The sequence below is a fragment of the Somniosus microcephalus genome, chromosome 5, assembly GCF_052327205.1.
Source record: "Somniosus microcephalus isolate GS21.2 chromosome 5, FLI_Smic_1.0, whole genome shotgun sequence".
Lineage (NCBI taxonomy): Eukaryota > Metazoa > Chordata > Chondrichthyes > Squaliformes > Somniosidae > Somniosus > Somniosus microcephalus.
In genome coordinates, this window is record NC_140991.1 from 144,594,169 (window position 1) to 144,619,739 (window position 25,571).

Genomic DNA, 25,571 nt, shown 5'->3' on the forward strand with positions numbered 1-25,571 from the left:
ATACTACACTGATCTTGTTTCCCACAGGACCATGATATGGATACAGATGACACAGAACAATGCCATAAACAGCAGAGCTATACAAAAGCTATGAGCCAGCCCATGGTGGGAAACAATGTATAATGTAGGACAACACCCCTGGCTCAGAACCCTCTCAATGCTTATGATACTGGCACAAGCCATAATTGTAGTGGTGGGGATCATCATGATCTGCTACCTGAGAAAACCCCTTCGGAAACTGAACCACCATATGCGAGCACTGAGGAGATAAACCAAATGAGGGGTCAATAAGGATATTTCCCCCTCAAGGCGGGGAATCTGTAAGTATAAAAATATATGCTTTATATGTGTGATGGACTCGAGACTATTAATATAATAAGATGTATGTAATAAAGATGAATTTGATGTATATGGATCTCCCTGCTCAAGGCAACGGCGCGAAACTTAACAAAGGAAACCTGCATAACAGGATAACCCCCACAGAGACTCACCATCAAAACTCAAGTGCCACTAAAAGGTGTTAACAAACAATTAACTTAATCAAGAAATGGCACCAGCCACTGCAGACAGACACATGTTCAAAGGAAAGCCAATCAAGAACTGCCATGAAACTAAAACCCACTCCTGGGGTCTTAGCAATTTAGACTAGAGACATTGGACTTAAAAAGATATAAAATAAGGAACCCAAAGGCTCTCACTCTCTCTCTCTCTGGATGACCACGCGGAAAAGCAGGAAGCCCTCCTTCTACAGACCAGACCAAGAAGCAAGGGAAAAGGCCACATGTATTGCTTGGCTCAGGGAAGTACAAGTCTATGTAAATCTAATCCATTACCTTACCTGTTGTAATCGAGTAGAGTCCATAGGATACCAGTAGGCTATTGTCTTGATGTGCATGAGTGTGTGTGTTTAATAAACTTATTGCAAATTGTTTCAGAAGAATTGGTCTTGCTGTCAATTTAATGCCAGTCGAAATAAAAAGCTTACAATACAATAATACAATACAAATCGCTTTATTGGCATGATAAGGTACATCTTATGTTGCCAAAGCATCAAAATACATTTATGGTTGAACACATAAACGCGGTTCCATTCATACAGTGTATAAACAGGTATATCCCTGAGTTTATAAATATATTTTCGCCTTGTTTATATATACTCTTGTCTTAGTTTACTGGTTGTCCCTCTGTTCATGGCAAGCTGTAACATAGTGTGCCGCCAGTGTTACACAGCTTCTCTCCTCCCCCAGTAGGAATGGGAGTTTTTGGTTGTCAGTCAGATTTCTGAATTCAGGGCATATTTGTGAGAATTTTTGATAGAAATTCTCTCTGATGCCCTGATATTTTCCACAGGCTGTGAGGAAGTGCATCTCTGTCTCAACTACTCCCTGACTGCAGTGAGAGCATATCCTGTCTTCTCTTGGCAGCCTGGTCTGCCTGTGTCTGCCTTTTTCGATCGCTAGGCTATGTTCGCTAAGTCTGTACCTTGTCAAGGTTCTTCTCAGTTTGTTATCCTTTACCATGGTCAGGTAATCAGCTATGTTGTATTGTCTGTTTAGGGCCAAGTAGCAATTGAGTTTGCTTTGGGTTTTTGTTGTTTCTGCCCAATATGACAGATATTTTTCCTTTTGCTTAGCGACGATTGTGTTGGGTCGAATTCTTTGTGTTACCCTGTCACTGTCCTGGGGCTGGTTATTGTTAGTATTGTTATTAGTTTCTTTATTGAGTCCCAGGACTAGTTGACTGAGGGTATTCTTCTTTATGGTCAGCTCTTGGCATTTCAGGGCGTGGTAGTGATAGCATTGGGCTACACTACCAAAATGTATCACTTCACATTTCTCTGCCTTAAATTTCATCTACCATGTGTATGCCTATTTCACCAGTCTGTCTATGTCCTCCTGAAATCTGTTACTATCCTCCTCATTATTTGCTACATTTCCGAGTCTTGTGTTATCTGCAAACTTTGAAATGATGCTCTGTATACCCAAGTCCAGGTCATTAATATATATCAAAAAGAGCAGTGGTCCCAATACCGACCCCTGCGGAACACCACTGTGTACTTTTCTCCAGTCTGAAAAACAACTGTTCACCACTACTCTACTTGAACAAATATTTTGTATCATGAACAAATATTTTGTATCAGTCTTCACGGTAGAAGACACTAAAACCATCCCAATAATACATAATCAAGGGGCTATAGGAAGGGGGGAACTTAAAACAATCTCTATCACTAAAGAAAAAGTAGTCGGTAAAATAATGGGACTAAAGGTGGACAAGTCCCCTGGACCTGATGGCCTGCATCCTAGGGTCTTAAAAGAAGTGTCTACAGAGATAGTGGATACATTGGTTGCAATCTACCAAAATTCCCTGGATTCTGGAGAGGTCCCAGCGGACTGGAAAACCGCAAATGTAATGCCCCTATTTAAGAAGGGAGGGAGACAGAAAACAGGAAACTATAGACCAGTTACCCTAACATCTGTCATTGGGAAAATGTTGGAGTCCGGTTTCCTCCCACAGTCCAAAGATGTGCAGGTTAGGTTGATTTGGCTATGATAAATTGACCCTTAGTGTTAGGGGATTAAATACGTGGGGTTACGGGGATAGGGTGGGATATGTGTTGGTGCAGGCTCGATGGGCCAAAATGGCCTCTATCTGCACTGTAGATTCTGTGATTCTGTGATTATTAAGGAAGCAGTAGCAGGACATTTAGAAAATCATAATACAGTCAAGCAGAGTCAGCATGGTTTTATGAAAGGGAAATCATGTTTGACAAATTTGCTGGAGTTCTTTGATTATGTAACGAGCAGGGTGGATAAAGGGGAACCAGTGGATTTGGTGTATTTGGATTTCCAGAAGGCATTCGATAAGGTGCCACATAATAGGTTACTGCACAAGATAAGAGCTCATGGGGTTGGGGGTAATATATTGGCATGGATGGATAGAGGATTGGCTAACTAGCAGAAAAGAGATTCGGGATAAATGGGTCATTTTCCGGTTGGCAAACAGTAACTAGTGGGGTGCCACAGGGATCAGTGCTGGGGCCTCAACTATTTACAATCTATATTAATGACTTGGATGAAGGGACCGAGTGTAATGTAGCCAAATTTGCTGATGATACAAAGATAGGTGAGAAAGCAAGTTGTGAAGAGGACACAAAGGGCTGGATTTTGTCAATGGGGGCGCGTTGGGGGCGGGACTGCTGGTTGTCGGGTTTCAGTCCCACCCCAACGACGTCTGGCCAACCCACGCTATTTTCCCTTGCTTGACCTTGTTAAGCCCACCCTGCAGGCTTACCGGCCAATTAAGGGAAAGCCGGTGATAGATGACATCAGCGTATGACATTTCATGAGAAGCTGTCAAACACTGACAATCTCTGTTCTAAGGTGAGCCCTTGCACTGAAGACTCACCAAAACCTCTCTCCTCAGCAGAAAGCAGGTGGCTGCTGCATCTGAGAATGCAACAGCCATTCTGTCATCTCTGCTGTTGAGATGAGGCACCTCCGGATCCCCAAGTGTTGAAGCCTGCAGGAAGAAGCAAAGGTACGGAAACTTTTTCCAACACTTTACACTCACCTCCCATACTTATCTATCCACTCTTGCACCCATCACTCACCTCCATAGCGGACTTTTCTATCCCTCTCACCCCCGCAGACCCATTGCTCACCTTGCTGACCCTGGTGAGGTTCGCAGCCGTTGGGAAGCCCGCACTTGCAGGGGTAAAATGGGGAGAAGCCTCAAAGCTGCCTGTTAACTACCTGTTAACAGGCAGTTAATTGGCTAATACCCATCCTGCCTCGAGGAGACGGGTCCTTGCGCGAGTCGGGGACACGCCTCCCAGGAAGATGGCATGGAGGTGGGTTGGGAGCGGTATCCGCTTCCAGTTTCTGCCATTTTCCCCGCAATCCCACCTCCATACCCGCCTCCCCAGAGCTGGGAAAATTCCCCCAAAGAATCTGCAAAGGGATATAGACAGGCTAAGTGAGTGGGCAAACATTTGGCAGATGGAGTATAATGTGGGAACATGTGAGGTTATCCACTTTGGTAAGAAAAATAAAAAAGCTAATTATTATTTAAATGGAGAGAGATTACAAAATGCTGCAGTACAGAGGGACCTGGGGGTCCTTGTGCATGAAACAGAAAACATTAGCATGCAGGTACCGCAAGTAATCAGGAAGGCAAATGGAATGTTGGCCTTTATTGCAAGGGGGTTGGAGTATAAAAGCAGGGAAGTCCTGCTACAACTGTACAGGGTATTGGTGAGACCACACCTGGAGTGCTGCGTACAGTTTTGGTCTCCTTATTTAAGGAGGGATATACTTACATTGGAGGCAGTTAAGAGAAGCTTCATGAGGTTGATTCCTGAGATGAAGGGGTTGACTTATGAAGAACTGTTGAGCAGGTTGGGCCTATACTCATTGGGGTTTAGAAGAATGAGAGGTGATCTTATTGAAACATAAGATACTGAGGGGGCTCGACAAGGTAGATGCGGAGAAGATGTTTCCCCTCATGGGGGGATCTAGAACTATGGGGCATAGTTTCAGAATAAGGGGTAGCCCATTTAAAACTGAGATGAGGAGGAATTTCTTCTCTCAAAGGGTCGTAAATCTGTGGAATTCTCTGCCCCAGAGAGCTGTGGAGGCTGGGTCATTGAATATATTTAAGGTAGAGATCGACAGATTTTTGAACAATAAGGGAGTGATGGATTATGGGGAGCAGGCAGGGAAATGGAGCTGATCCGAAGATCAGATCAGCTATGATCCCATTAAATGGCGGAGCAGGCTCGAGGGGCCAGATGGCCTACTCCTGCTCCTATTTCTTATGTTTGTATGTTCTGTCTCTTAGCCAATTTTCTATCCATGCTGCTACAGCCCCTTTAATCCCATTGGCTTCAATTTTGCTAACATGTGTATTATGTAGTACTTTGTCAAATGCCTTTTGAATGTCCATATACACATCAATCGCATTACCCTCATCTACCCTTTCTGTTACTTCCAAAATGATGTTGATAGGTTAATGATTCCATTAGAAACCTTCATTAGATGATAATTTATTTACTCAGATGTTGTGCTTCCCAGGTGTCACTGGGTGCCATAAGTTCACTAACTCATCACTGATCTAGTGTTCACAACCCTCCTGAATGACCGGGAGTTTCCTAGAATTGGGGGTACCTCTCCTGAGCCGTTCTCCAGCAGCCTGAGTGATCAGCTGTTTAAATTTCCCGTCGCAGTGTGCCCCCCTACCTACTCCCCCCACACCACCCCTACCCCCACTCCGTGACATTCCCGGCTGCTGTTAAAACCTCAGGCTCGGTGACGCTACTGACCACTGCCGTGACCGCGTGGAGCGCAGTCGGCATGGGGCTGGAGAGTTGGGAATCAGGAGGCTCAGGAATCGCGAGTGTCCATTCGGGGAGTCCCTGAAATTGTGAGGGCTCTGAAATCGATGGGGTGGTCTGAAATCAGGGGACCTTTCAAATCGGGGAGGGCTTCAGAGTGGAGGTGTAGGGAAGAAGACTGCAGGATCTAGGGGAGACTGGGGAATGGGAATCAGGGGACAGATGGAGTCTGGGGAATGGGGGCTCGAGGAGAGGAAGATGGGAACTGAATTGCAGAGGTGAGGGGAGAGTGACTGCCCCTGACATCAAGTCAGCATTTGACCGATTGTGGCATCAAGGAACCCGAGTAAAATTGAAGTCAATGGGAATCAGGGGGAAAACTCTCTCCTAGAGTCATGCCTAGCACAAAGGGAAATGGTTGTGGTTGTTGGAGGCCAATCATCTCAGCCCCAGGACATCGCTGCAGGAGTTCCTCAGAGCAGCGTCCTAGGCTCAACCATCTTCAGTTGCTTCATCATAAGGTCAGAAGTGGGGATGTTCGCTGATGATTTCACAGTGCTCAGTTCCATTTGCAACATCTCAGATAATGAAGCAGTCCGTGCACATATGTAGCACGAACTAGGCAACATTCAAGCTTGGCCTGATAAGTGGCAAGTAACATTCATGCCACACAAGTGCCAGGCAATGACCATCTCCAACAAGAGAGTCTAACCACCTCCCCTTGACATGCAATGGCATTACCATCGTCAAATCCCCCACCATCAACATCCTGGGGGGGTCACCATCGACCATAAACTTAACTAGACCAGCCACATAAATAATGTGGCTACAAGAGCAGGTAAGAGGCTGGTTATTCTGTGGCGAGTGACTCACCTCCTGACTCCCCAAAACCTTTCTACCATCTACATGGCACAAGTCAGGAGTGTGATGGAATACTTTCCACTTACATGGATGAGTGCAGCTCCAACAACACTCAAAAAGCTTGATACCATCCAAGACAAAGCAGTCCGCTTGATTGGCATCCCATCCACCAGCTTGAACATTCACTCCCTCCACCACCAGTGCATTGTGGCTGCAGTGTGTACCATCTACAAGATGCACTGCAGCAACTCGCCAAGGCTTCTTCGACAAGCACCCCCCAAACCTGTGACCTCTACCACACAGGACAAAGGCAGCAGGCGCATGGGTACACCATCATCTCCAAGTTCCCCTCCTAGTCACACACCATCCTGAATTAGAAATATATCACTGTTACTTCATCGTTGCTGGGTCAAAATCCTGGAACTCCCTCCCTAACAGTACTGTGGGAGTACCTTTAATCAAATCAAATCAAATCAACTTTTATTGTCATTGTTAGTGCACAAGTGCAGTACAACGAAATGTGGCATCAAGGAACCCGAGTAAAATTGAATCATCATCACGGTCAGGAGTCGTCCAACGAGAGCAGAGGAGGTCCCAGTCCCTATTTGTCGTTGGATGTGCGGGTTGTCAATCACAGTCGGCAGCGGGGCGCGCAGCGGGCGGCGGTTGGGCAGCATGAAGATCGTGCGCTTTCTGAGGAAGGGCCGGGTGTCGCTCTCGGACATGGACTGCAGCGGTTCAAGAAGGTGGCTCACCACCACCTTCTCAAGGGCAATTAGGGATGGACAATAAATGCTGGATTTGCCAGCAACGCCCACATCACCTGAATGAAACAAAAGAGGACGCTACAACGTGTAGCCCCAGTGCCCAGACAGCTTGAGCATTTCTCCAACTTCTCGCAATCGCCACTCTCCATGAAGCAGTTTCTAAACTTCGGTAAGAGAGAGGCTGGAGTGAGATGCATTCTTTAGAGCAGTGTGGGAGTTTGAATTGCAGTTAACAAATACAGTATCTCCCAGTCCTCTTTATTTTGATCAGCCGCCTTCGCCTGCTGGCTGCTGAACTTTCCACTCCCTCCTCCCCATGTGCATTGTTGCTATCACGTGATCATTTGTTTATCTGGCGTGTGACCAATGGCGAATTGTTATTGTTTACGGGAATTCCCATTGGCTGCCCTTGGAACCAAACAGCACAATGTCACCCGAAGGTCTGAATACCGGTCAGGAGTCGTCCAACGAGAGCAGAGGAGGTCCCAGTCCCTATTAGTCGTTGGATGTGCGGGTTGTCAATCACAGTCGGCGGCGGTTGGGCAGCATGAAGATCGTGCGCTTTCTGAGGAAGAGCCGGGTGTCGCTCTCGGCCTCGGTTCCCCGGCAGCTCGAGCATTTCTCCAAGTTCTCGCCATCGCCGCCCTCCATGAAGCAGTTCCTGGACTTCGGTAAGGAAGAGGCTGGAGCTCGCTGTGTGAAGCGGGGCGGCCCCATTCCCTGTGTCCACCCCGCCCCTCGCCCAGGGTGTCCCCCAACTCCCGCCCCTCCTTGGGGGGTGTCCCCCATCCCCGGGCCCCGCGGGGATCCCCCTTCCCCCACTCCTCTCCCTGATGTCCCCATCCCCTGCACCCGCCTCTCTCCCTGGGGTCCCCATCCCCTGCTCCCGCCTCTCTCCCTGGGGTCCCCATCCCCTGCTCCCGCCTCTCTCCCTGATGTCCCCATCCCCTGCACCCGCCTCTCTCCCTGATGTGCCCATCCCCTGCTCCCGCCTCTCTCCCTGGGGTCCCCATCCCCTGCTCCCGCCTCTCTCCCTGATGTCCCCATCCCCTGCACCCGCCTCTCTCCCTGATGTGCCCATCCCCTGCTCCCGCCTCTCTCCCTGATGTCCCCATCCCCTGCTCCCGCCTCTCTCCCTGATGTGCCCATCCCCTGCTCCCGCCTCTCTCCCTGGGGTCCCCATCCCCTGCTCCCGCCTCTCTCCCTGATGTCCCCATCCCCTGCACCCGCCTCTCTCCCTGATGTGCCCATCCCCTGCTCCCGCCTCTCTCCCTGGGGTCCCCATCCCCTGCTCCCGCCTCTCTCCCTGATGTCCCCATCCCCTGCACCCGCCTCTCTCCCTGATGTGCCCATCCCCTGCTCCCGCCTCTCTCCCTGATGTCCCCATCCCCTGCTCCCGCCTCTCTCCCTGATGTGCCCATCCCCTGCTCCCGCCTCTCTCCCTGGGGTCCCCATCCCCTGCTCCCGCCTCTCTCCCTGGGGTCCCCATCCCCTGCTCCCGCCTCTCTCCCTGGGGTCCCCATCCCCTGCTCCCGCCTCTCTCCCTGGGGTCCCCATCCCCTGCTCCCGCCTCTCTCCCTGATGTCCCCATCCCCTGCTCCCGCCTCTCTCCCTGGGGTCCCCATCCCCTGCTCCCGCCTCTCTCCCTGGGGTCCCCATCCCCTGCTCCCGCCTCTCTCCCTGATGTCCCCATCCCCTTCCCCCACTCCTCTCCCTGATGTGCCCATCCCCTGCTCCCGCCTCTCTCCCTGATGTCCCCATCCCCTGCTCCCGCCTCTCTCCCTGGGGTCCCCATCCCCTGCTCCCGCCTCTCTCCCTGGGGTCCCCATCCCCTGCTCCCGCCTCTCTCCCTGATGTCCCCATCCCCTGCTCCCGCCTCTCTCCCTGATGTCCCCATCCCCTGCACCCGCCTCTCTCCCTGATGTGCCCATCCCCTGCTCCCGCCTCTCTCCCTGGGGTCCCCATCCCCTGCTCCCGCCTCTCTCCCTGGGGTCCCCATCCCCTGCTCCCGCCTCTCTCCCTGATGTCCCCATCCCCTGCTCCCGCCTCTCTCCCTGGGGTCCCCATCCCCTGCTCCCGCCTCTCTCCCTGGGGTCCCCATCCCCTGCTCCCGCCTCTCTCCCTGGGGTCCCCATCCCCTGCTCCCGCCTCTCTCCCTGGGGTCCCCATCCCCTGCTCCCGCCTCTCTCCCTGATGTCCCCATCCCCTGCTCCCGCCTCTCTCCCTGGGGTCCCCATCCCCTGCTCCCGCCTCTCTCCCTGATGTCCCCATCCCCTGCTCCCGCCTCTCTCCCTGATGTCCCCATCCCCTGCTCCCGCCTCTCTCCCTGATGTCCCCATCCCCTGCACCCGCCTCTCTCCCTGTTGTCCCCATCCCCTGCACCCGCGCTTCTCCCTGATGTCCCCATCCCCTGCTCCCGCCTCTCTCCCTGATGTCCCCATCCCCTGCACCCGCCTCTCTCCCTGATGTCCCCATCCCCTGCACCCGCCTCTCTCCCTGTTGTCCCCATCCCCTGCACCCGCCTCTCTCCCTGATGTCCCCATCCCCTGCACCCACCTCTCTCCCTGGGGTCCCCATCCCCTACACCAGCCTCTCTCCCTGGGGTCCCCATCCCCTGCTCCCGCCTCTCTCCCTGGGGTCCCCATCCCCTGCACCCGCCTCTCTCCCTGATGTCCCCATCCCCTGCACCCGCCTCTCTCCCTGGGGTCCCCATCCCCTGCTCCCGCCCCTCTCCCTGGGGTCCCCATCCCTTGCACCCACCTCTCTCCCTGGGGTCCCCATCCCCTGCACCCGCCCCTCTCCCTGGGGTCCCCATCCCTTGCACCCGTCCCTCTCCCTGGGGTCCCCATCCCCTGCACCCGCCCCTCTCCCTGATGTCCCCATCCCCTGCACCCGCCTCTCTCCCTGATGTCCCCATTCCCTGCACCCGCCTCTCTCCCTGGGGTCCCCATCCCCTGCACCCGCCTCTCTCCCTGGGGTCCCCATCCCCTGCACCCGCCTCTCTCCCTGGGGTCCCCTTCCCCTGCTCCCGCCTCTCTCCCTGGGGTCCCCATCCCGTGCACCCGCCTCGCTCCCTGGGACCCCATCCCCTGCACCCGCCTCTCTCCCTGGGGTCCCCATCCCCTGCACCCGCCTCTCTCCCTGATGTCCCCATCCCCTGCACCCGCCTCTCTCCCTGGGGTCCCCTTCCCCTGCTCCCGCCTCTCTCCCTGGGGTCCCCATCCCGTGCACCCGCCTCGCTCCCTGGGACCCCTTCCCCTGCTCCCGCCTCTCTCCCTGGGGTCCCCATCCCGTGCACCAGCCTCTCTCCCTGGGGTCCCCATCCCCTGCACCCGCCTCTCTCCCTGGGGTCCCCATTCCCTGCACCCGTCCCTCTCTCCCTGGGGTCCCCATCCCCTGCACCCGTCCCTCTCCCTGGGGTCCCCATTCCCTGCACCCGTCCCTCTCCCTGGGGTCCCCATCCCCTGCACCCGCCTCTCTCCCTGGGGTCCCCATTCCCTGCACCCGTCCCTCTCTCCCTGGGGTCCCCATCCCCTGCACCCGTCCCTCTCCCTGGGGTCCCCATCCCCTGCACCCGTCCCTCTCCCTGGGGTCCCCATCCCCTGCACCCGCCTCTCTCCCTGGGGTCCCCATCCCCTGCAGCAGCCTCTCTCCCTGGGGTCCCCATCCCCTGCACCCGCCTCTCTCCCTGGGGTCCCCATCCCCTGCACCCGTCCCTCTCCCTGGGGTCCCCATTCCCTGCACCCGTCCCTCTCCCTGATGTCCCCATTCCCTGCACCCGTCCCTCTCCCTGGGGTCCCCATCCCCTGCACCCGCCTCTCTCCCTGGGGTCCCCATCCCCTGCACCCGCCTCTCTCCCTGGGGTCCCCATTCCCTGCACCAGCCTCTCTCCCTGATGTCCCCATTCCCTGCACCCGTCCCTCTCCCTGGGGTCCCCATCCCCTGCACCAGCCTCTCTCCCTGATGTCCCCATTCCCTGCACCCGTCCCTCTCCCTGGGGTCCCCATCCCCTGCACCCGCCTCTCTCCCTGGGGTCCCCATTCCCTGCACCCGCCTCTCTCCCTGGGGTCCCCATCCCCTGCACCCGTCCCTCTCCCTGGGGTCCCCATCCCCTGCACCCGTCCCTCTCCCTGGGGTCCCCATCCCGTTCACCTATCCCCGTGTCTTGTTCGTGTCAGACTTCAATTAATTGCTTGCTTTATTGATTTTTTTTGGAGTGTTTTGGCTCTTGTAGTTGCTACTGATCGTAAACTTCACGGTTCTTCCAAGCTTTTGAATAAGAAGCTTTAATCACAATCCTATGAATTGTTTTGCAACATAAATAACCCCTGGTATAAAACTAATGCAACAAGAAAGGTGGCCATCACTACATGTCATAACATAGTGATTTAATAACCTTGAGTTTATTTTAGGGTATTTGGAAATTTCTAAGTTTTTAAATACAGTGTTTAATTATGTAAAAAATAAACAGTTAGTGTAACAGTAATATAAGATTGCATTGTTCATGTTTGTATGCTGACCTGGGTGGTATGTTCAACTGTTCCTTTCAAAGTGATGTACAGCTCTGTGCTTGTTGCATACTTGGCTGCAGCAGGAGCCATATTTAGCTGAACACTAAGCAAAAGTCAGTCCCAAGCTATTATTACAAGCAGTGCAATGCCACAATGTTAAACAGCATAAGAATCATCAAGAAGGAAAGTCTGAAGATCTTTAAATGTCTCAGTTTCTGAACCATCTGACATGTTCCTATCTGCTTCAAACAAACATGATTATTTGCATAGTTTAAGGATTAAAAATAAAATAAAAATCCCAGTTAAGACTATTTAAACGTTACCTTGGGGAAGTGGAGCATTCAGCGGTTCTCTACTCATTTAAAAAAAAAAAAAAAGTAATAATCTGAAGGTTATATTTTAATAGAAGTCCTCCCATCAGTGGATGGGGAGAAGAAAAGATTTTTGTTCGTTAAACCTTTACAAGCCTATTAGATTACTGAAATCATAGTGAGGGGATTTTAATGCATGTACATGGGTGTGTTCCAGTATATATCATTGGGCCGGAATTTGCGGTGGGTAAGAACAGCGAACTATAGCGTTCACCGTTATTGCCCCTTTGAAACTGACCGCAGCTTCAGGATGTAGCGCATGCACATCTAAACACGGAAATACTGAAGTTGCGGTTAGTCATTCACTGCTCCGACACTGGCTGTGCTGTGTCCCCCCCACCCCAGAAATCCGTGAAACTGGTGAAAACTTGGACTTTTCCGTGGTAATATCGCTGTTAAATACCCTATTAAATGTTCGGCCTTGTTGGATTTGGTGTAAATGGGGTTCTAACAGTGTGGTTCAGTGGGGTTCAAACTTCATGGTCCTGAAAAACTAATTTTAATTTTGTGGAGTGTCAGATTTAGGGTTGCAAAATTCTGGGAATTTTTAAAAGAGGAAACTTTCCATGGGAATTTTTGGGAATTTTGAGTTTTTTTGCACACTGATGGTTTTTGTCTCTTACCCTTATATTGTCTTTGTCATCAAAATAGACATACTGTTCCATACAAATAAAAACAGGCTTTCAAAACTTTATTTAGGTTATAATTTTGAACTTTATTGATCCCCCACAAAAAGACCCAGGGATGTGGGTAGGGCAATGCTGATTTGTTCTTTTAAATCAGCAAAAAGCCTGAGAACATCTGACAAGACAGCATCATCTCCTTCAATCTGAGCAATTGCAGATGCTACTGGTGAGAGTAGTTTAAGGCTGCTAACCACTCTCTCCCAAAACACATCGTCCAGCAGTATTTTCTTGATGGTGGTTTCCATATTCCCCAGACTGGGATATTGCCATTTCTTGCAGCGACTCCTTACCCTCCAGAAGGCTGTTATACATTATGACAACGCCACCCCATCTAGTGTTGCTGGGCACCTTCAGTGTGGTGTTCTTGTTCTTTGTCGTTTGCTTGGAGTTGTAGGTTGCTGCAACTACCTGTTTTCCCCTGACATACTTAACAACTTGCTTGGCTCTCTTGTACAGTGTTTCCATAGTTCTCAAACCCATGATGTCCTCGAGGAGCAGGTTGAGCCCATGAGCTGCGCACCCAATAGATGTAATATGAGGGTAGGCTTCCTCCACTTGAGCCCAAGCAGCCTTCATATTCGCAGCATTGTCAGTAACTACTGCAAAGACCTTTTGTGATCCAAGATCGTTGATGACCGCTTTCAGCTCATCAGCAATGTATGTGTCTGTTATCCTTCGTGTCTGTGCTCTTGAAGAACACTGGGAGAGGAGTGGAGACGATGTAGTTTATGATGCCCTCCCCTCGTACATTTGACCACCCATCTGAGATAACTGCAACACAGTCTGCCATCTCTATCGTTTCTTTGCGCTTTCCTTGGACTCTGTTATACTCAGTCTCCAGCAAATAAGTAGACAAAGCATGTCTGGTGGGAGGACAGTATGCAGGGCGAATAACATTGAAAAATCTCTTCCAGTACACATTGGCGGTGAGCATGAGGGGAGAGCCTGTCGCATATACAGCTCGAGCAAGGCACTCATCTGCATTCTTCTGGCTATGGTTATCCATTGTATCAAAGAACCTTCCAAGTGGGACAGGAGTTGCTGATGATAAGGAGCCTGATGCTGAATGTGAACCATCACCTTCTTGAATGGAAGCAGAGGAACTCTGGGCTGACTGCTGTGAGCTTTGAGTGAAGCTGTTGCATTTGGATAAATGCTGCTGCATCTTTGTGGCATTCTTTACATATGGTTTTGTACAGTGCACATGTACACAGTCTTTCCATCTTTAACACCTGGGGTAAAATGCTTCCACACATCCGACGGTAAACGTGGCATTGTTCTATGCAGAGAAATAAAGGGCATTCGTCTGTGTCGAACTGCGGTCGATCAGCACGATTGCAACAGGGTGAGTAAATGTGATGGAAGCATAACCTGTGCATGCACGACGCTACATCACCAATAGAGGGAGCTAATCGCTCATCCGCTCATCCAACCAATCAGGACACATTTGTTCACAGTCACACACACAACTTGTACAGTAATTATTAAAACAAGCCAAGTAAGAAGATAAACATATATTGATTAAGAAATTCCTTAATAATTAAGATTCCATCTCTGTTAGTAATTTTAAGAGAGGACCTGTGGAAAAAAATTGAAAGAAATACCAAAACAAACTATTATGCTAGCATGTCCTTTTTTGGGCAAAATTCCCAAGCTAAACTTCCCGTGGAAAATTTCCGGAAATTTACCAGAAACTTTCCACCCCTTCGCAACCCTAGTCAGATTTCTCCATTATGATGGTTACAATTTTTAAGAATTAAAAAAAAAAAAAAAATTATATTTTTTAAAAGTTTGTTCATATTTATTTCGGGTTTACCTTATCTGCCTATGAGAGCTCCAATCTTTGTTTTGCTCTCTGTAACATTTTTAAAAAGTCAGGATAAAAGCAGGTTCTCATTTCCTGCTTTTCTGTCTCTGAGAATTCTGCAATAGATGGCTTGTTGACGTCACAGCAGATCGCGTTAGGATTTCCCCATTATATTGTACTGAAATCGCTTGTATGTCGGAAAGGCAAACTTCTCACCACAGAGATCCAGGCAGCTTTCTTCGGGGCCAGCGGTGAACGCCTTTGCTTTGCCACTGACCGCAAATTCCGGACAATTAATTGTGCTAGTGGTGCGAGCAGTACAATTGGAAAATGTTCCAAGCTGCTTCATTTGTTGAATAAATCTAATGTAGATGAGTGATGCAACTAAAATCTGTCTTGTACAGAACAATGTTTAGATGCGTTCCTGAATATGTGCCTGATATAGCAAAGTTATCATGCTGCAGTGGTATGTAGTGTAAGAATGCTTGGCAGAACACCATGTTGTTGCATTTAAGGTTATCAAAAAAGTTGAGAGTATTTTATTTAGGACATTTATCTTGCACCTCTTGTATTTTAAGAGAAACCTTGATTACATGGCAAGCTATACAGTATTTTTGATCAAAACACTTTTGCTACAGACTTGAATAGTACTGTTTCTCTTAGGTTCCACAAATGGTTGTGAGAAGACCTCCTTTGTGTTTCTACGACAAGAGCTTCCAGTACGGCTTTCGAATATCATGAAAGAAATCAACCTGCTTCCAGATAATTTGCTGGGAACTCCATCTGTTCAAATTGTTCAAAGCTGGTGAGTGATGAGAACAATAGGTAGAATATAGAAAAGTGTATTTATGAGCTCTATGTTTAGGTTTTTGAATGCTGCATGGAGGTTGAACTTGTATAACAATTTTTTGTGGAAAGTACTGGCATTTGTCAGCAGTATCCTTCTGATGCTGTTTGGTTCCTTACAGCATAAGTTAGTTTTTCTGGACAATTAATTGAGCTTCGTTATAAGTATAATATCTGCATTTTAATCACGTTAGTTGCTTTTCTGTCAGGATACAGTATAGTGAAGTATCACTCCTGGCTCTATTTTCTGTGATCATCTTGAACAGGTTATTAGGGAATAGCAAAAACACTATCTCAACTCCTAAATTTTTAATTTGCTGTTGACCCTTTTTCTGTTGTTACATTTGAAGAAATTGCGTCCCTAGTCAGTAACTTTGGTTGTTGCAAGAAGCCATTGATGATGAATATCATGAGAGTTCTCAAATGTTCAGGATTCTTTCTCATTCTGTGGTCGGTATCACAGTAGGGTGTGATTTATACTAATTTTGCCACATTTCTAGAGGAGCTGATTGAAAACTAGATGTTAAAGACATTTTCTTTCTCTTAAATATTTTATGCTATTGTCAAAAGATATTCAACTGTAAAAGGAAAATAAAATGTTTCAGTTGACTTATGAAGATCACCTAAAAAGTATTAAAGAAAAACTTGACCTTAGTAGCTGCACAATACAGTGAGATACAGAAAAAGAGAGAAAATGCATCTAAACATGGATACAACTAAAATCTGTCTTGTACAGAACACTCATCTACAAAGGGGAGCCTGGCAGAGTGTGCAGAATTCTTTGTTCCCTTGGCATTGAACTTGGTGGCAAAACAACTAATATTTCACCGTTCTGGCATGAAAAAGATACTGAAATATTGAACTTTGAAATCCACATGATTATAGTGTAGTTGAATTTTAGATGCTTTGTGATTAAACTTCATGAGTCAGTGAGTGAAATGTTACCCTCTTGTAGCATGCTAAGGCCTTGGCATAAACTTTATGGTATTGCTGCTATGTCTGCAAACATTTGAAACTTCCGCTATTCGTTTGAGACTACTAGACAGCTGCAAAACAAATCCGTACTCACCGTACCTCTGGGGAAATTGAGATGTTAATGATCTGTAAACTTTGAACGCTGCTGTAGTACAAAATGGAATTTTAAGGAGAAAGCAGCAGTTAAGTAGGACATTCCATCATCTCGAGAAAAGACCACCATTGAGCTGCCCACCAAAATGCTGCTGAGCCACAATAAGTTAAATAGAAATATTTTATGCAGTATAAACTGAAAAATTAATTCTGTAAATTGTAGCTACATGTACATACTCTGACTGTTAAAGTTTGCATAAACTTTCTTAAATTGTCAAGATCTGTAACTCCTGCTTTGCTGTTTGTTGCTTTTAGCACAGGTCCAGCATTGAGCTTCAATAGTACAGTTATATATGTGTATTAGTAGAAAACTGCTGCACTGTACTGGAAAGACCCATTTTTTTCCAGATTGTTTCGTATGGCTGAGTGGGGAATGGGAGGAGACATTAATAGGACTACTTGTACTGGACTTGACCTTTCTGATTTTCACATCACATGAAGAAAACCATGGAGTTTTGTTTTTCTCCTGGCTGTTGCTGATCTAAGAGGAAATGTCTTACAGAGGAGGTGGTGGGGTCAGGCCACTCAGGAAGAAGTGTGTTTACGGGCTGATGTTATCCTGTAATTGACAGTGGTCTTCTATGCTTATGAAACTAGCTTTAGCTTATAAAAAGAGAATTCAGGAGAATATACAAACTGGTATTTAAAAATATTTTTTCAGAAATATTAGCTATATTCCACAGTAATTTCTAAAAAGCACAGTGTAAAAAAGTACAGTTCTTGAATTGTTAAAATATGTTCAATTCAAAACAAGAAGCTTATAAAGCAAGTAACATGAGGACCAGATTGCTCATTTTCTTTATATTAAAGTATTTTTCAGTCAAAAACAAATACCGAGAAAATTGTAGCCAGTTTTACCAAATTTACTGTTATGAATTTATTATTAAAATTGGATAATCTGATTATCTGATCAGTGGCCATTAGTCACCGATATGACATATTCTGAGGATTTAGCATTACCCCTCCTTAGCAATTCTGTTCTCTCATTATTTCAGCCATTGAAAGCAGAAGTCTCCATTCTAGTTGTGTGGAACTACTTTTAAACATCAGTGCACACTTTTTCTGTAGCAGAAGCATTTTACTTGCATTGTGCAGCTCCATTGGAAAAAGTCAAAGGAATAAAATAGTCCAACTGGGACATTGAAGTTCATTTTGGAACTGCCATGCTGGTATTTCTCAAATTCAGGAGTGCTTTAGTGTGACTGCTTTGACTGGCATGTGATGTATTGCAGACCACTTTTTTAAAAATACTTTTATTTTGTTGGCAAAGCCTCTTTTCACAAAGAGCTCACTGGCTTAGGGATAGGGAAGCAAGCTGGAGAGCCTGAGGCTGTAAAGTTCAGTTGATGTGCTTGCACTGCAAAGTGCATTGGATTATCTCCCATCAGTAAGGATTTGTGGAAAGACTTTTGGATTTCCAAAATACAAATGTGGAAGTACAGTACACACCAATTTGTTTGAGGGGAGAGCAATATGCACTCAGAAAATCATTTTAATATTGTAACTTACAAGAGGTTAAGAATCCCTATCTAAAGAAGAAGAATTGCAGCTTTTTAAACAATTTTTGTTTAGAAAAGGCTTGCATCTGAAAGAAATGGTGTAGGTGCTGTAAGGAGAAGATCTATTGAACTTAGTTGGAAAGTAGCAGGAACAATCTGGCTGTGACTTGAGTAAGAGTAACCTTTCGAGAGGCATAGAGAGTGATAGAGACATTTATAGGAAAACCCACTGACAGAGCTGTGTGAATGTGCTACAAATATAAGCTGGAAAAACCTAAATGCGGTAAATGATGACACAATATGTGCATCTTGCTGTCCCAATAGAGTGCCCTACTACAGCTTTTCTTGCATTCTTGATTTACGGTAAGATTCAAATCTTGAGGCACTAAATATGTTTGCATCCAAATTATTATTTGCTTCCATTTAGAATTTTTTTTTTATTCGTTCATGGGATGTGGGCATTCCTGACGAGGCCAGTATTTATTGCCCATCCCTAATTGCCCTTGAGAAGACGGTGGTGAGCTGCCTTCTTGAACCGCTGCAGTCCATGTGGTGAAAGTACTTCCACAGTGCTGTTAGGGAGGGAATTCCAGGATTTTGACACAGCGACTATGAAGGATCGACAATATATTTCCAAGTCCGGATGGTGTGTGACTTGAAGGGGAACTTACAGGTGATGGTATTCCCATGCGCCTGCTGCCTTTGTCATTCTAGGTAGAGGCTACGGGTTCGGAGGTGCTGTTGAAGAAGCCTTGGCGAGTTGCTGCAGTGCGCTGGTGGTGGAGAGAGTGAATGTTTAAGGTGGTGGATGGGGTACCAATCAAGTGGCTGCTTTGTTCTGGATGGTATTGAGCTGCTTGAGTGTTGTTGGAGCTGCGCTCATTCAGGTAAGTGGAGAGTATCAGCCGTGGCTCAGTGGGTAGCACCCTCGCCTCTAAGTCAGAAGGTTGTGGGTTCGAGTCCCACTCCAGTGCACTGCTGAGGGAGTGCTGCACTGTTGGAGGTGCCGTCTTTCGGATTAGCCATTAAACCAAGGCTCTGTTTGCTCTCTCGGGTAGATGTAAAAGATTCTATGGCGCTATTCCGAAGAAGAGCAGGGGAGTTATCACCGGTGTCCTGGCCAATATTTATCCCTCAATCAACACACTAAAACATTGCTGTTTGTGGGAGCTTGCTGTACGCAAATTGGCTGCTGCGTTTCCTACATTACAACAATGACTACACTTCAAAAAGTACATCATTGGCTGTAAAGTGCTTTGAGATGTCCAGTGATCATGGAAGGCGCTATTTAAATGCAAGTCTTTTTTTAATATTCCATCGCACTCCTGACTTGTGCCTTGTGGATGGTGGCAAGGCTTTGGGCAGTCAGGAGATGAGACACTCAGCCTCTGACTTGCTCTTGTAGCTACATTATTTATGTAACTGGCCCAGTTAAGTTTCTGGTGATGGTGAGGGATTCGACGATGGTAATCCTGTTGCATGTCAAGGGACGGTGGTTAGACTCTCTCTCTCTTGTTGGCGATGGGCATTGCCTGGCACTTGTGTGGTGCGAATGTTATTTGCCACTTATCAGCCCAAGCCTGAATGTTGTTGCAAGTGGGCACGGACTGCTTCAACATCTGAGGATTTGCAAATGGAACTGAACATTGTACAATCATCAGCGAATATCCCCACTTCTGGCCTTTATGATAGAGGGAAGGACATTGATGAAGCAGCTGAAGATGTTTGGGCTTAGGGAAGCTTATACGAATTGAATGAAAGAACTTTCAGACCCTTAAGATTGTATATGGATGGCAAACTCGCTTCAGTTATAAGCATTCAATTCCTTGGCTAAGGAATCATATCTGATTTACACTGAGGCAACGACAATGGGTGGAAGAACTGATGGAGCAGTGGAATTGCCAAGAAATTTTAGTCCCGCTCATTAACATTAAGTATTTTAGTGTTCTGCAAAGCTTAAACGAATCCAATGAAAGAATAACGAAAGAACTTGCATTTATATTGCTAAACAGAGTGGCAATGGGAATTAGGTGAGAGTGGGAATTCAGTGCAGGGAGGAGGTGCTAAGTAATTTAAACCAAGAAGTAAAAGTAAATATATAAATATTCAGAGTAATTAATTAATTAGATATAATGGGATTTTTTAAGCAAAATTAGGCGACAGCTGAGACCCGTTACCTGCAATTCCTGTGCCATGTGGGAACTCCAGGGCGGAAGTGCCTTCAGTTGCTTGAACTCGAGTTCAGGATTTCTGAGCTTGAGGAGCAGCTGGAATCACTGCAGGACATACGGGAGGCTGCTCAAGATGCCATACTCCAGCAAGAAGTCAACACCTTCAGAAGAGGAAGGGGAAGAAAAGAAACTGACCAGAGGCTCCTAAGCAGCGCTATGTGCATGTACAGCTCTGCTGCCCCCTCTACAGTAACATGTAACTGGCACTCTGTTCTTATTACTGCTGAAATGGTTTCTGTACACAAACAGTATAAAGTTATGCAAATCAATGGATTGATGAGAATGTCCAACAGCATGTAGAGGCCTAGTGTCTCCAATTTAGCTGAGATGTGGCTGGCTGTCAATCCTCTACAACATTGAGACTGTGCTTCAACCAGATTTCCATGTTTATGCCAAGAATTCAACATTCTCTATCAACCTGTTGAGAGTGGCAACAACAAAGCTAAACGCACCTTATCCTGAAAGGATTATTACTAGTTCTAGCCCCTTTAGGGCTACCCCAGATCAGGCATATTCCCCAGACGTTCACTTTCAACTAAAGTTTGAGGTAGCCAAATCCTAAAGATGCATAATTGGGTCTAAATGTCCAGACTATCTCTCCCTAAAAGAAAGGAACAACCTGAAGATGTTACCGTCCTCCAGATAGCACTTTTAATAAGTTTAGCTAGACTGTAACGTTCATGAGGGTCTGGAAAACTCCCCCAGAATTCTGCAACTCCTCACCAAAGAGCGTACAGCGATTGAGTTTGCGAGTTTAATACAGAAGTATTATGTGAGACAATTCTAAAAATATATAGATTTATTAAAGAACCGACATGTAATTACAGTAGGTGTTTCAATCGCAACATTAACAATTCCAAAAACAGAGAGCTTACAATTCTATTATCAGAGATCCTTATTCTCAAATCTTAACTTCGCTACATTTTTACAGTTCTTAGTCTTTATTCCAGGATATCCACCAAAATCAAATACCTTTGATACCCGAGGTACAAAGAGATGTAGACTTACAGAGCCTGCCTCTGAAGCTGAGAATCACTTTGCCCCTTCAAGCGAGTCTATCATCCCATTTGAAAGTTCAATTTTTATACCCTTTTGCAGTGGTGTTTTCTGCTAATGTAAGCTAATTATCTCTAGTAATTTTTCTGTTGATCCCTGCTATTCTTAGTTAGATCAGCTGGTAGCATTAAGAATTATGTCTCTACCCTAGGTGTTCGAAGCTTATCATAAAAAACGGTGTAACCAGCAGGTGCATCTATTTGATGTCATTTTACCAAGGTCTTCTGTTTGTGTCTTTTTACGATGTGTAAATTAAAACTCCTCAACCAGGGTGATCTATGAATTCTTATTTACCTCAGCTGGTTGCAACACAGAATCGTGTCTCCTGTGTTTCATTTGATGTCATTTTTACGAAGGCATGTGATTCTTTCCAAAGTGTAATTTAGGACAGCTTAACTGGGTGTACCATTGTGTTATTTCCAAGGCTGCAGACTTCAGGAACCTTTAACCTTCTGTTTCAACAAGACTATTGATTCAGTGTCAACAACTTCTCTCAATAGCCTGTATGCTGTTTACAGCTTTAGATTGTTGAGGCTTCCAGATTTCCAGATCTAGTATGCCATGTTTTAATAAGGCTAGAACCTTTCATAGAATGGTGTATGTTTCTGAATATGGCTTTATTCCTTCACAATCCTACTTCTCAATCTGCCTCAGACAGTATCACCATTTGGAGCTTTATCCCTTATATGCAGAAAATTATTTATAAAACTAGAAATTCCTTATCTCTGTAACCTTCTCCAGCCCTACAACCCTCTGAGAACTCAGCATTCCTCCAATTCTGGCTTCTTGTGCATTCCCGATTTCTTTTGCCCCACCATTGGTGGCTGTACCTTCAGCTGTCTAGGCCCCAAGCTCTGGAATTCCCTCCCTAAACCTCTCTACGTCTGTCATCTCCTTTAAGACATCATTAAAATCTACCTCCTTGACCAAGCTTTTCGTTACCTGTCCTAATATCTTCTTATGTGGCTCGGTGTCCAATTTTGTTTGATAACACTCCGTGATGGGACATGGGATGTTTTACTACATTAAAAGTGCTATATAAATGCAAGTTGTTTGAACTGCCCCAATGGTTTGGCATGAACAGGCCAGGATATCCCAGGTTCAGGTACCATAGTGTATTGCGTTAGCTAATGTCATCATGGTGTTAATAGAGGCACTGCACTTAATATCCTCAGGTTGGGAGTGAACAGAGACTATCAGACACGGCACCCTCTCCTGATTGCTGGAAAATGGACATTGGCTGAGGATAAGATTGGGCATAGTTGTGATGTCCCCCTGGAGTCAAATAACCCCCCACCACCTGCGCCTGGACTTTCCAACTTTGCCACTTGGGTGCATTTCCAGGAGATGCAGTGCTTCTACCCGCCACTGATTTTATTTTTTCTGGCCTTGAGATCATTTGAATGTTGGAGGTTGGCTTCTTGACCGTTGTCGGGTAGTCCTGCTGAAATGTGGGTGGAGTTTTGCTTGGTGACCTGCCACTGTGTTGAGATGCAGGCAGTCTTCACAAAGCTTTTAAAACATTTGCATCAACCTTTTGGCCCTTTGAAAGACCAGTCATGTAATCTTAGTTTTCAAACCTCCCCTCCCAACATCTTTGGTATGAGGGAAGCCTGGGACTAATGCGTCCAGCGTAGTAGTGACGCAAATGGATGGAACTATGCTGGAGAATGTAGTTCCTTAATTTGTGTTTAATTTCAATATGCCTGCCCATATTATGGACATGGTGGAGCATGATTCTAAGAAATTTTCTGCTGAAAGGTGACTGAGATGGAAAACCTAAACCTTATGGTTGAGGCTTGCAAGACTGATGCTGATGGAGCTGGATGCCTGGAGTAGTTGGCACCCCCAGGAGGGGAGAATATTTTTTGGACAATCATTTGCTGTAATGTGGGTTAGATTACAGGAAATATGTTCTTTCTTGCTTCCCAGCACAGTTTGTGGAAGAGTTTTAACGCTCTCAGCAAGTGACTGGGTCAATACTCTGATATCCATTTCTTGCCTTTGCCCAGTTTTTAAGGCAAATCATCTGCAAAAATAAAACAAATCCTGAGTGGGGTGTAAAGATGAGTTAATACTCAGATGGGGAAAGAAATTCTTTTCTATAAAGCAAACATTTGATCAAGCATTGTTTTTGATATTCTTGCATATCTATCTATCTTGCTTCCATTCTTTTTCCTGCTTTCTGCGTCTTTCTTTTCAAATATACATTTCCAGCAAAATAAAATTCAATTTATTAAATTCTTTTAAAATAAATCACTCATTTGTAAATATTTTATCTAACCTGATTGGGGGGAAGGGGATCAGGGGGCTCGTGGACTCTTCCCCCTTCCCCTCCCCTCCCTCCCGTCCCCCCCCCCTCCCCTCCCCTCCCTTTCCCCCCCTCCCTCCCCCCTTCTCTCTCTCTCTCCTCCCTCTCCTCTCCCCCTCCTCCCCCACTCCCCCCCCTCCCCTCTCCTCCCCCCCTCCCCTCCCTCTCTTCCCCCCCAGTCGCTCTCTCTCTTCCAACAACAACATGCCCTCGAAAACGCCTCGGCACCGCCGGGCACTTCAGCTACTCTATCTATCTATCTATCTATCTATCTATATATAAAGCGATGCTTCTGTCTGTCTGTCTGTCCTTCTGTCTGTATCCTCACGTGTGCGTCTGTCGGGCTATGCACTCGAAAGTTACAGAGCGTACCTACGCGTGCGTTACGTCGAAAGAAAGCTTACCTTTCCAAAACGGTAAAACCTTCAACATTCCGCTCATTAGCATCTCATTATCCGCTCATTAGCGACAGAGTGACCTCGAGGTCGACCAATCGTACGCCGGGTTGCTGCCGCGTGCGGCCGGGCCCTCCTACGGTCGAGTGACGGGACGATTGACCAATCCTACGCTTTGGTCACCTGACGGTCGACCAATGTGTGGGCGGGCCTTATCGTTCTGAACCAAGGTGAGTGGCCGCCATCTTTATTCTCACCTGTGTGTTTATTTGTTAGGAGCGATTTTTTTTTTTTTTTTTTTTTTTATGTGTAAAACGTCAAAACACAATGTCTAAAACGTTAAAACACAATGAAGATGGTGTCCCATCTTCTTAACAGCCGTTTTTTTAAAAAAAATAATAACTTTTGGTGTTTTCAGCAAGAATGCGCGTTCCTTCTCCGTGGCAGCTTTTTAAAAACATTAAAAAACTTTCAAGATGGCCTCCCATCTTCTTAACACCCGTTTATTAAAAAAAAAATTACAAAAATTTCTGTTGCTTTCACACACTGCGCGTTCCTTCTCCGTGGCAGCTTTTTAAAAAAAAAAAAAAAAAAAAAAATTCTCTTGGTTTCACAGACTGCGCGGGTTACCCCGGCAACCAGGCCCGCCGGCCGTCTCTCTCAGCCGCAATCGGTGGACTTCAAGCCGGCTCGACCGGGGGGGGCGGGGCTCTCAGGACTGCGGGGGTGGGGGTGGGGCGGGGGGCGGGGCTCTCGGGAGTGCGGATCTCGGCCGGGGCTTGCTGAGTGTGAAGGGTTACCCCGGCAACCGGACCCGCCGGCCGTCTCTCGGCCTCGACGGTTCACGCCTGTTCTCGGCTCGGGAGAGCGGGGCGGGGCGGCTGGGGCTTGGAGAGCGGGGCTCTCGGGAGTGCGGGGCGGCGATAGCGGCAGGGTTACCCCGGCAACCGGGCGTGGCCGTGGCCGTCTCTCGGCCTCAAGCCGGCTCACGCCTGTTCTCGGGGCTTGGCTCCATTTGCGGCCGCGGGCCACTCGCCCTCTCTCCTTCCCTCTGCCTCTCCCCCTCTCCCCCCCCTTCTCTCTAACGCTCCCCCCTTCTCTCCCCTTCTCACCCCCCTTCTCTCCCCCGCTCCCCCTTCTCTCCCTCCCCCTTCCCGCCCTCCCTCCTCCCTTACTCCCCGCCCTCCCTTCCTCCCCCCCCCCACCTCCCCCTCCACGCCTTCTCTCTTTCCCCCCCCCCAGTCGCTCGCTCTCTCTTCCCCCCCCGTCGCTCTCTCTCTCTTCCCCCCCCCCCCTCCCCAGTCGCGCTCTCTCTCTTCCCCCCCCAGTTGCGCTCTCTCTCTTCCCCCCAGTCGCTCTCTCTCTCTTCCCCCCCCCCCCAGTCGCTCTCTCTCTCTCTTCCCCCCCCCAGTCGCTCTCTCTCTCTCTTCCCCCCCGTCGCTCTCTCTCTCTCTCTCTCTCTCTCTCTCTCTCTTCCCCCCCAGTCGCTCTCTCTCTCTCTTTCCCCCCCCGTCGCTCTCTCTCTCTTCCCCCCCCCCCCCCAGTCGCGCTCTCTTTCCCCCCCCCCAGTCGCGCTCTCTCTCTTTTTTCCCCCCCCCAGTCGCGCTCTCTTTCCCCCCCCCCCCAGTCGCTCTCTCTCTCTTTCCCCCCCCCCCAGTCGCGCTCTCTCTCTTCCCCCCCCCAGTCGCTCTCTCTCTCTTCCCCCCCCCCCCCCCAGTCGCTCTCTCTCTTCCCCCCCCCCAGTCGCTCTCTCTCTTCCCCCCCCCCCCC

At 47.8% G+C, this 25,571-nt stretch overlaps 1 protein-coding gene across 1 annotated transcript; it reads left to right on the top strand.

Annotated features, from left to right (window-relative positions):
* Positions 1–7,317: 7,317 nt before the first annotated feature.
* On the top strand, positions 7,318–23,444 carry LOC147117373 (pyruvate dehydrogenase (acetyl-transferring) kinase isozyme 4, mitochondrial-like). Its single transcript, XM_085988325.1, has 3 exons — positions 7,318–7,631; positions 14,999–15,140; positions 22,271–23,444. Exons 1-3 carry the CDS (start codon positions 7,508–7,510, stop codon positions 22,518–22,520), a joined length of 516 nt encoding a protein of 171 aa, XP_085844451.1. The 5' UTR covers positions 7,318–7,507; the 3' UTR covers positions 22,521–23,444.
* The last annotated feature ends 2,127 nt before the right edge of the window (positions 23,445–25,571 follow it).

Bases quoted from the DNA above. Each gene is read 5' to 3' on its own strand.
- LOC147117373 (XM_085988325.1), top strand. From the start codon at position 7,508: ATGAAGATCGTGCGCTTTCTGAGGAAGAGCCGGGTGTCGCTCTCGGCC. The intron at 7,632-14,998 runs GTAAGGAAGAGG...TGTTTCTCTTAG, and splicing joins GAAGCAGTTCCTGGACTTCG to GTTCCACAAATGGTTGTGAG. The intron at 15,141-22,270 runs GTGAGTGATGAG...TAATATCCTCAG, and splicing joins GTTCAAATTGTTCAAAGCTG to GTTGGGAGTGAACAGAGACT.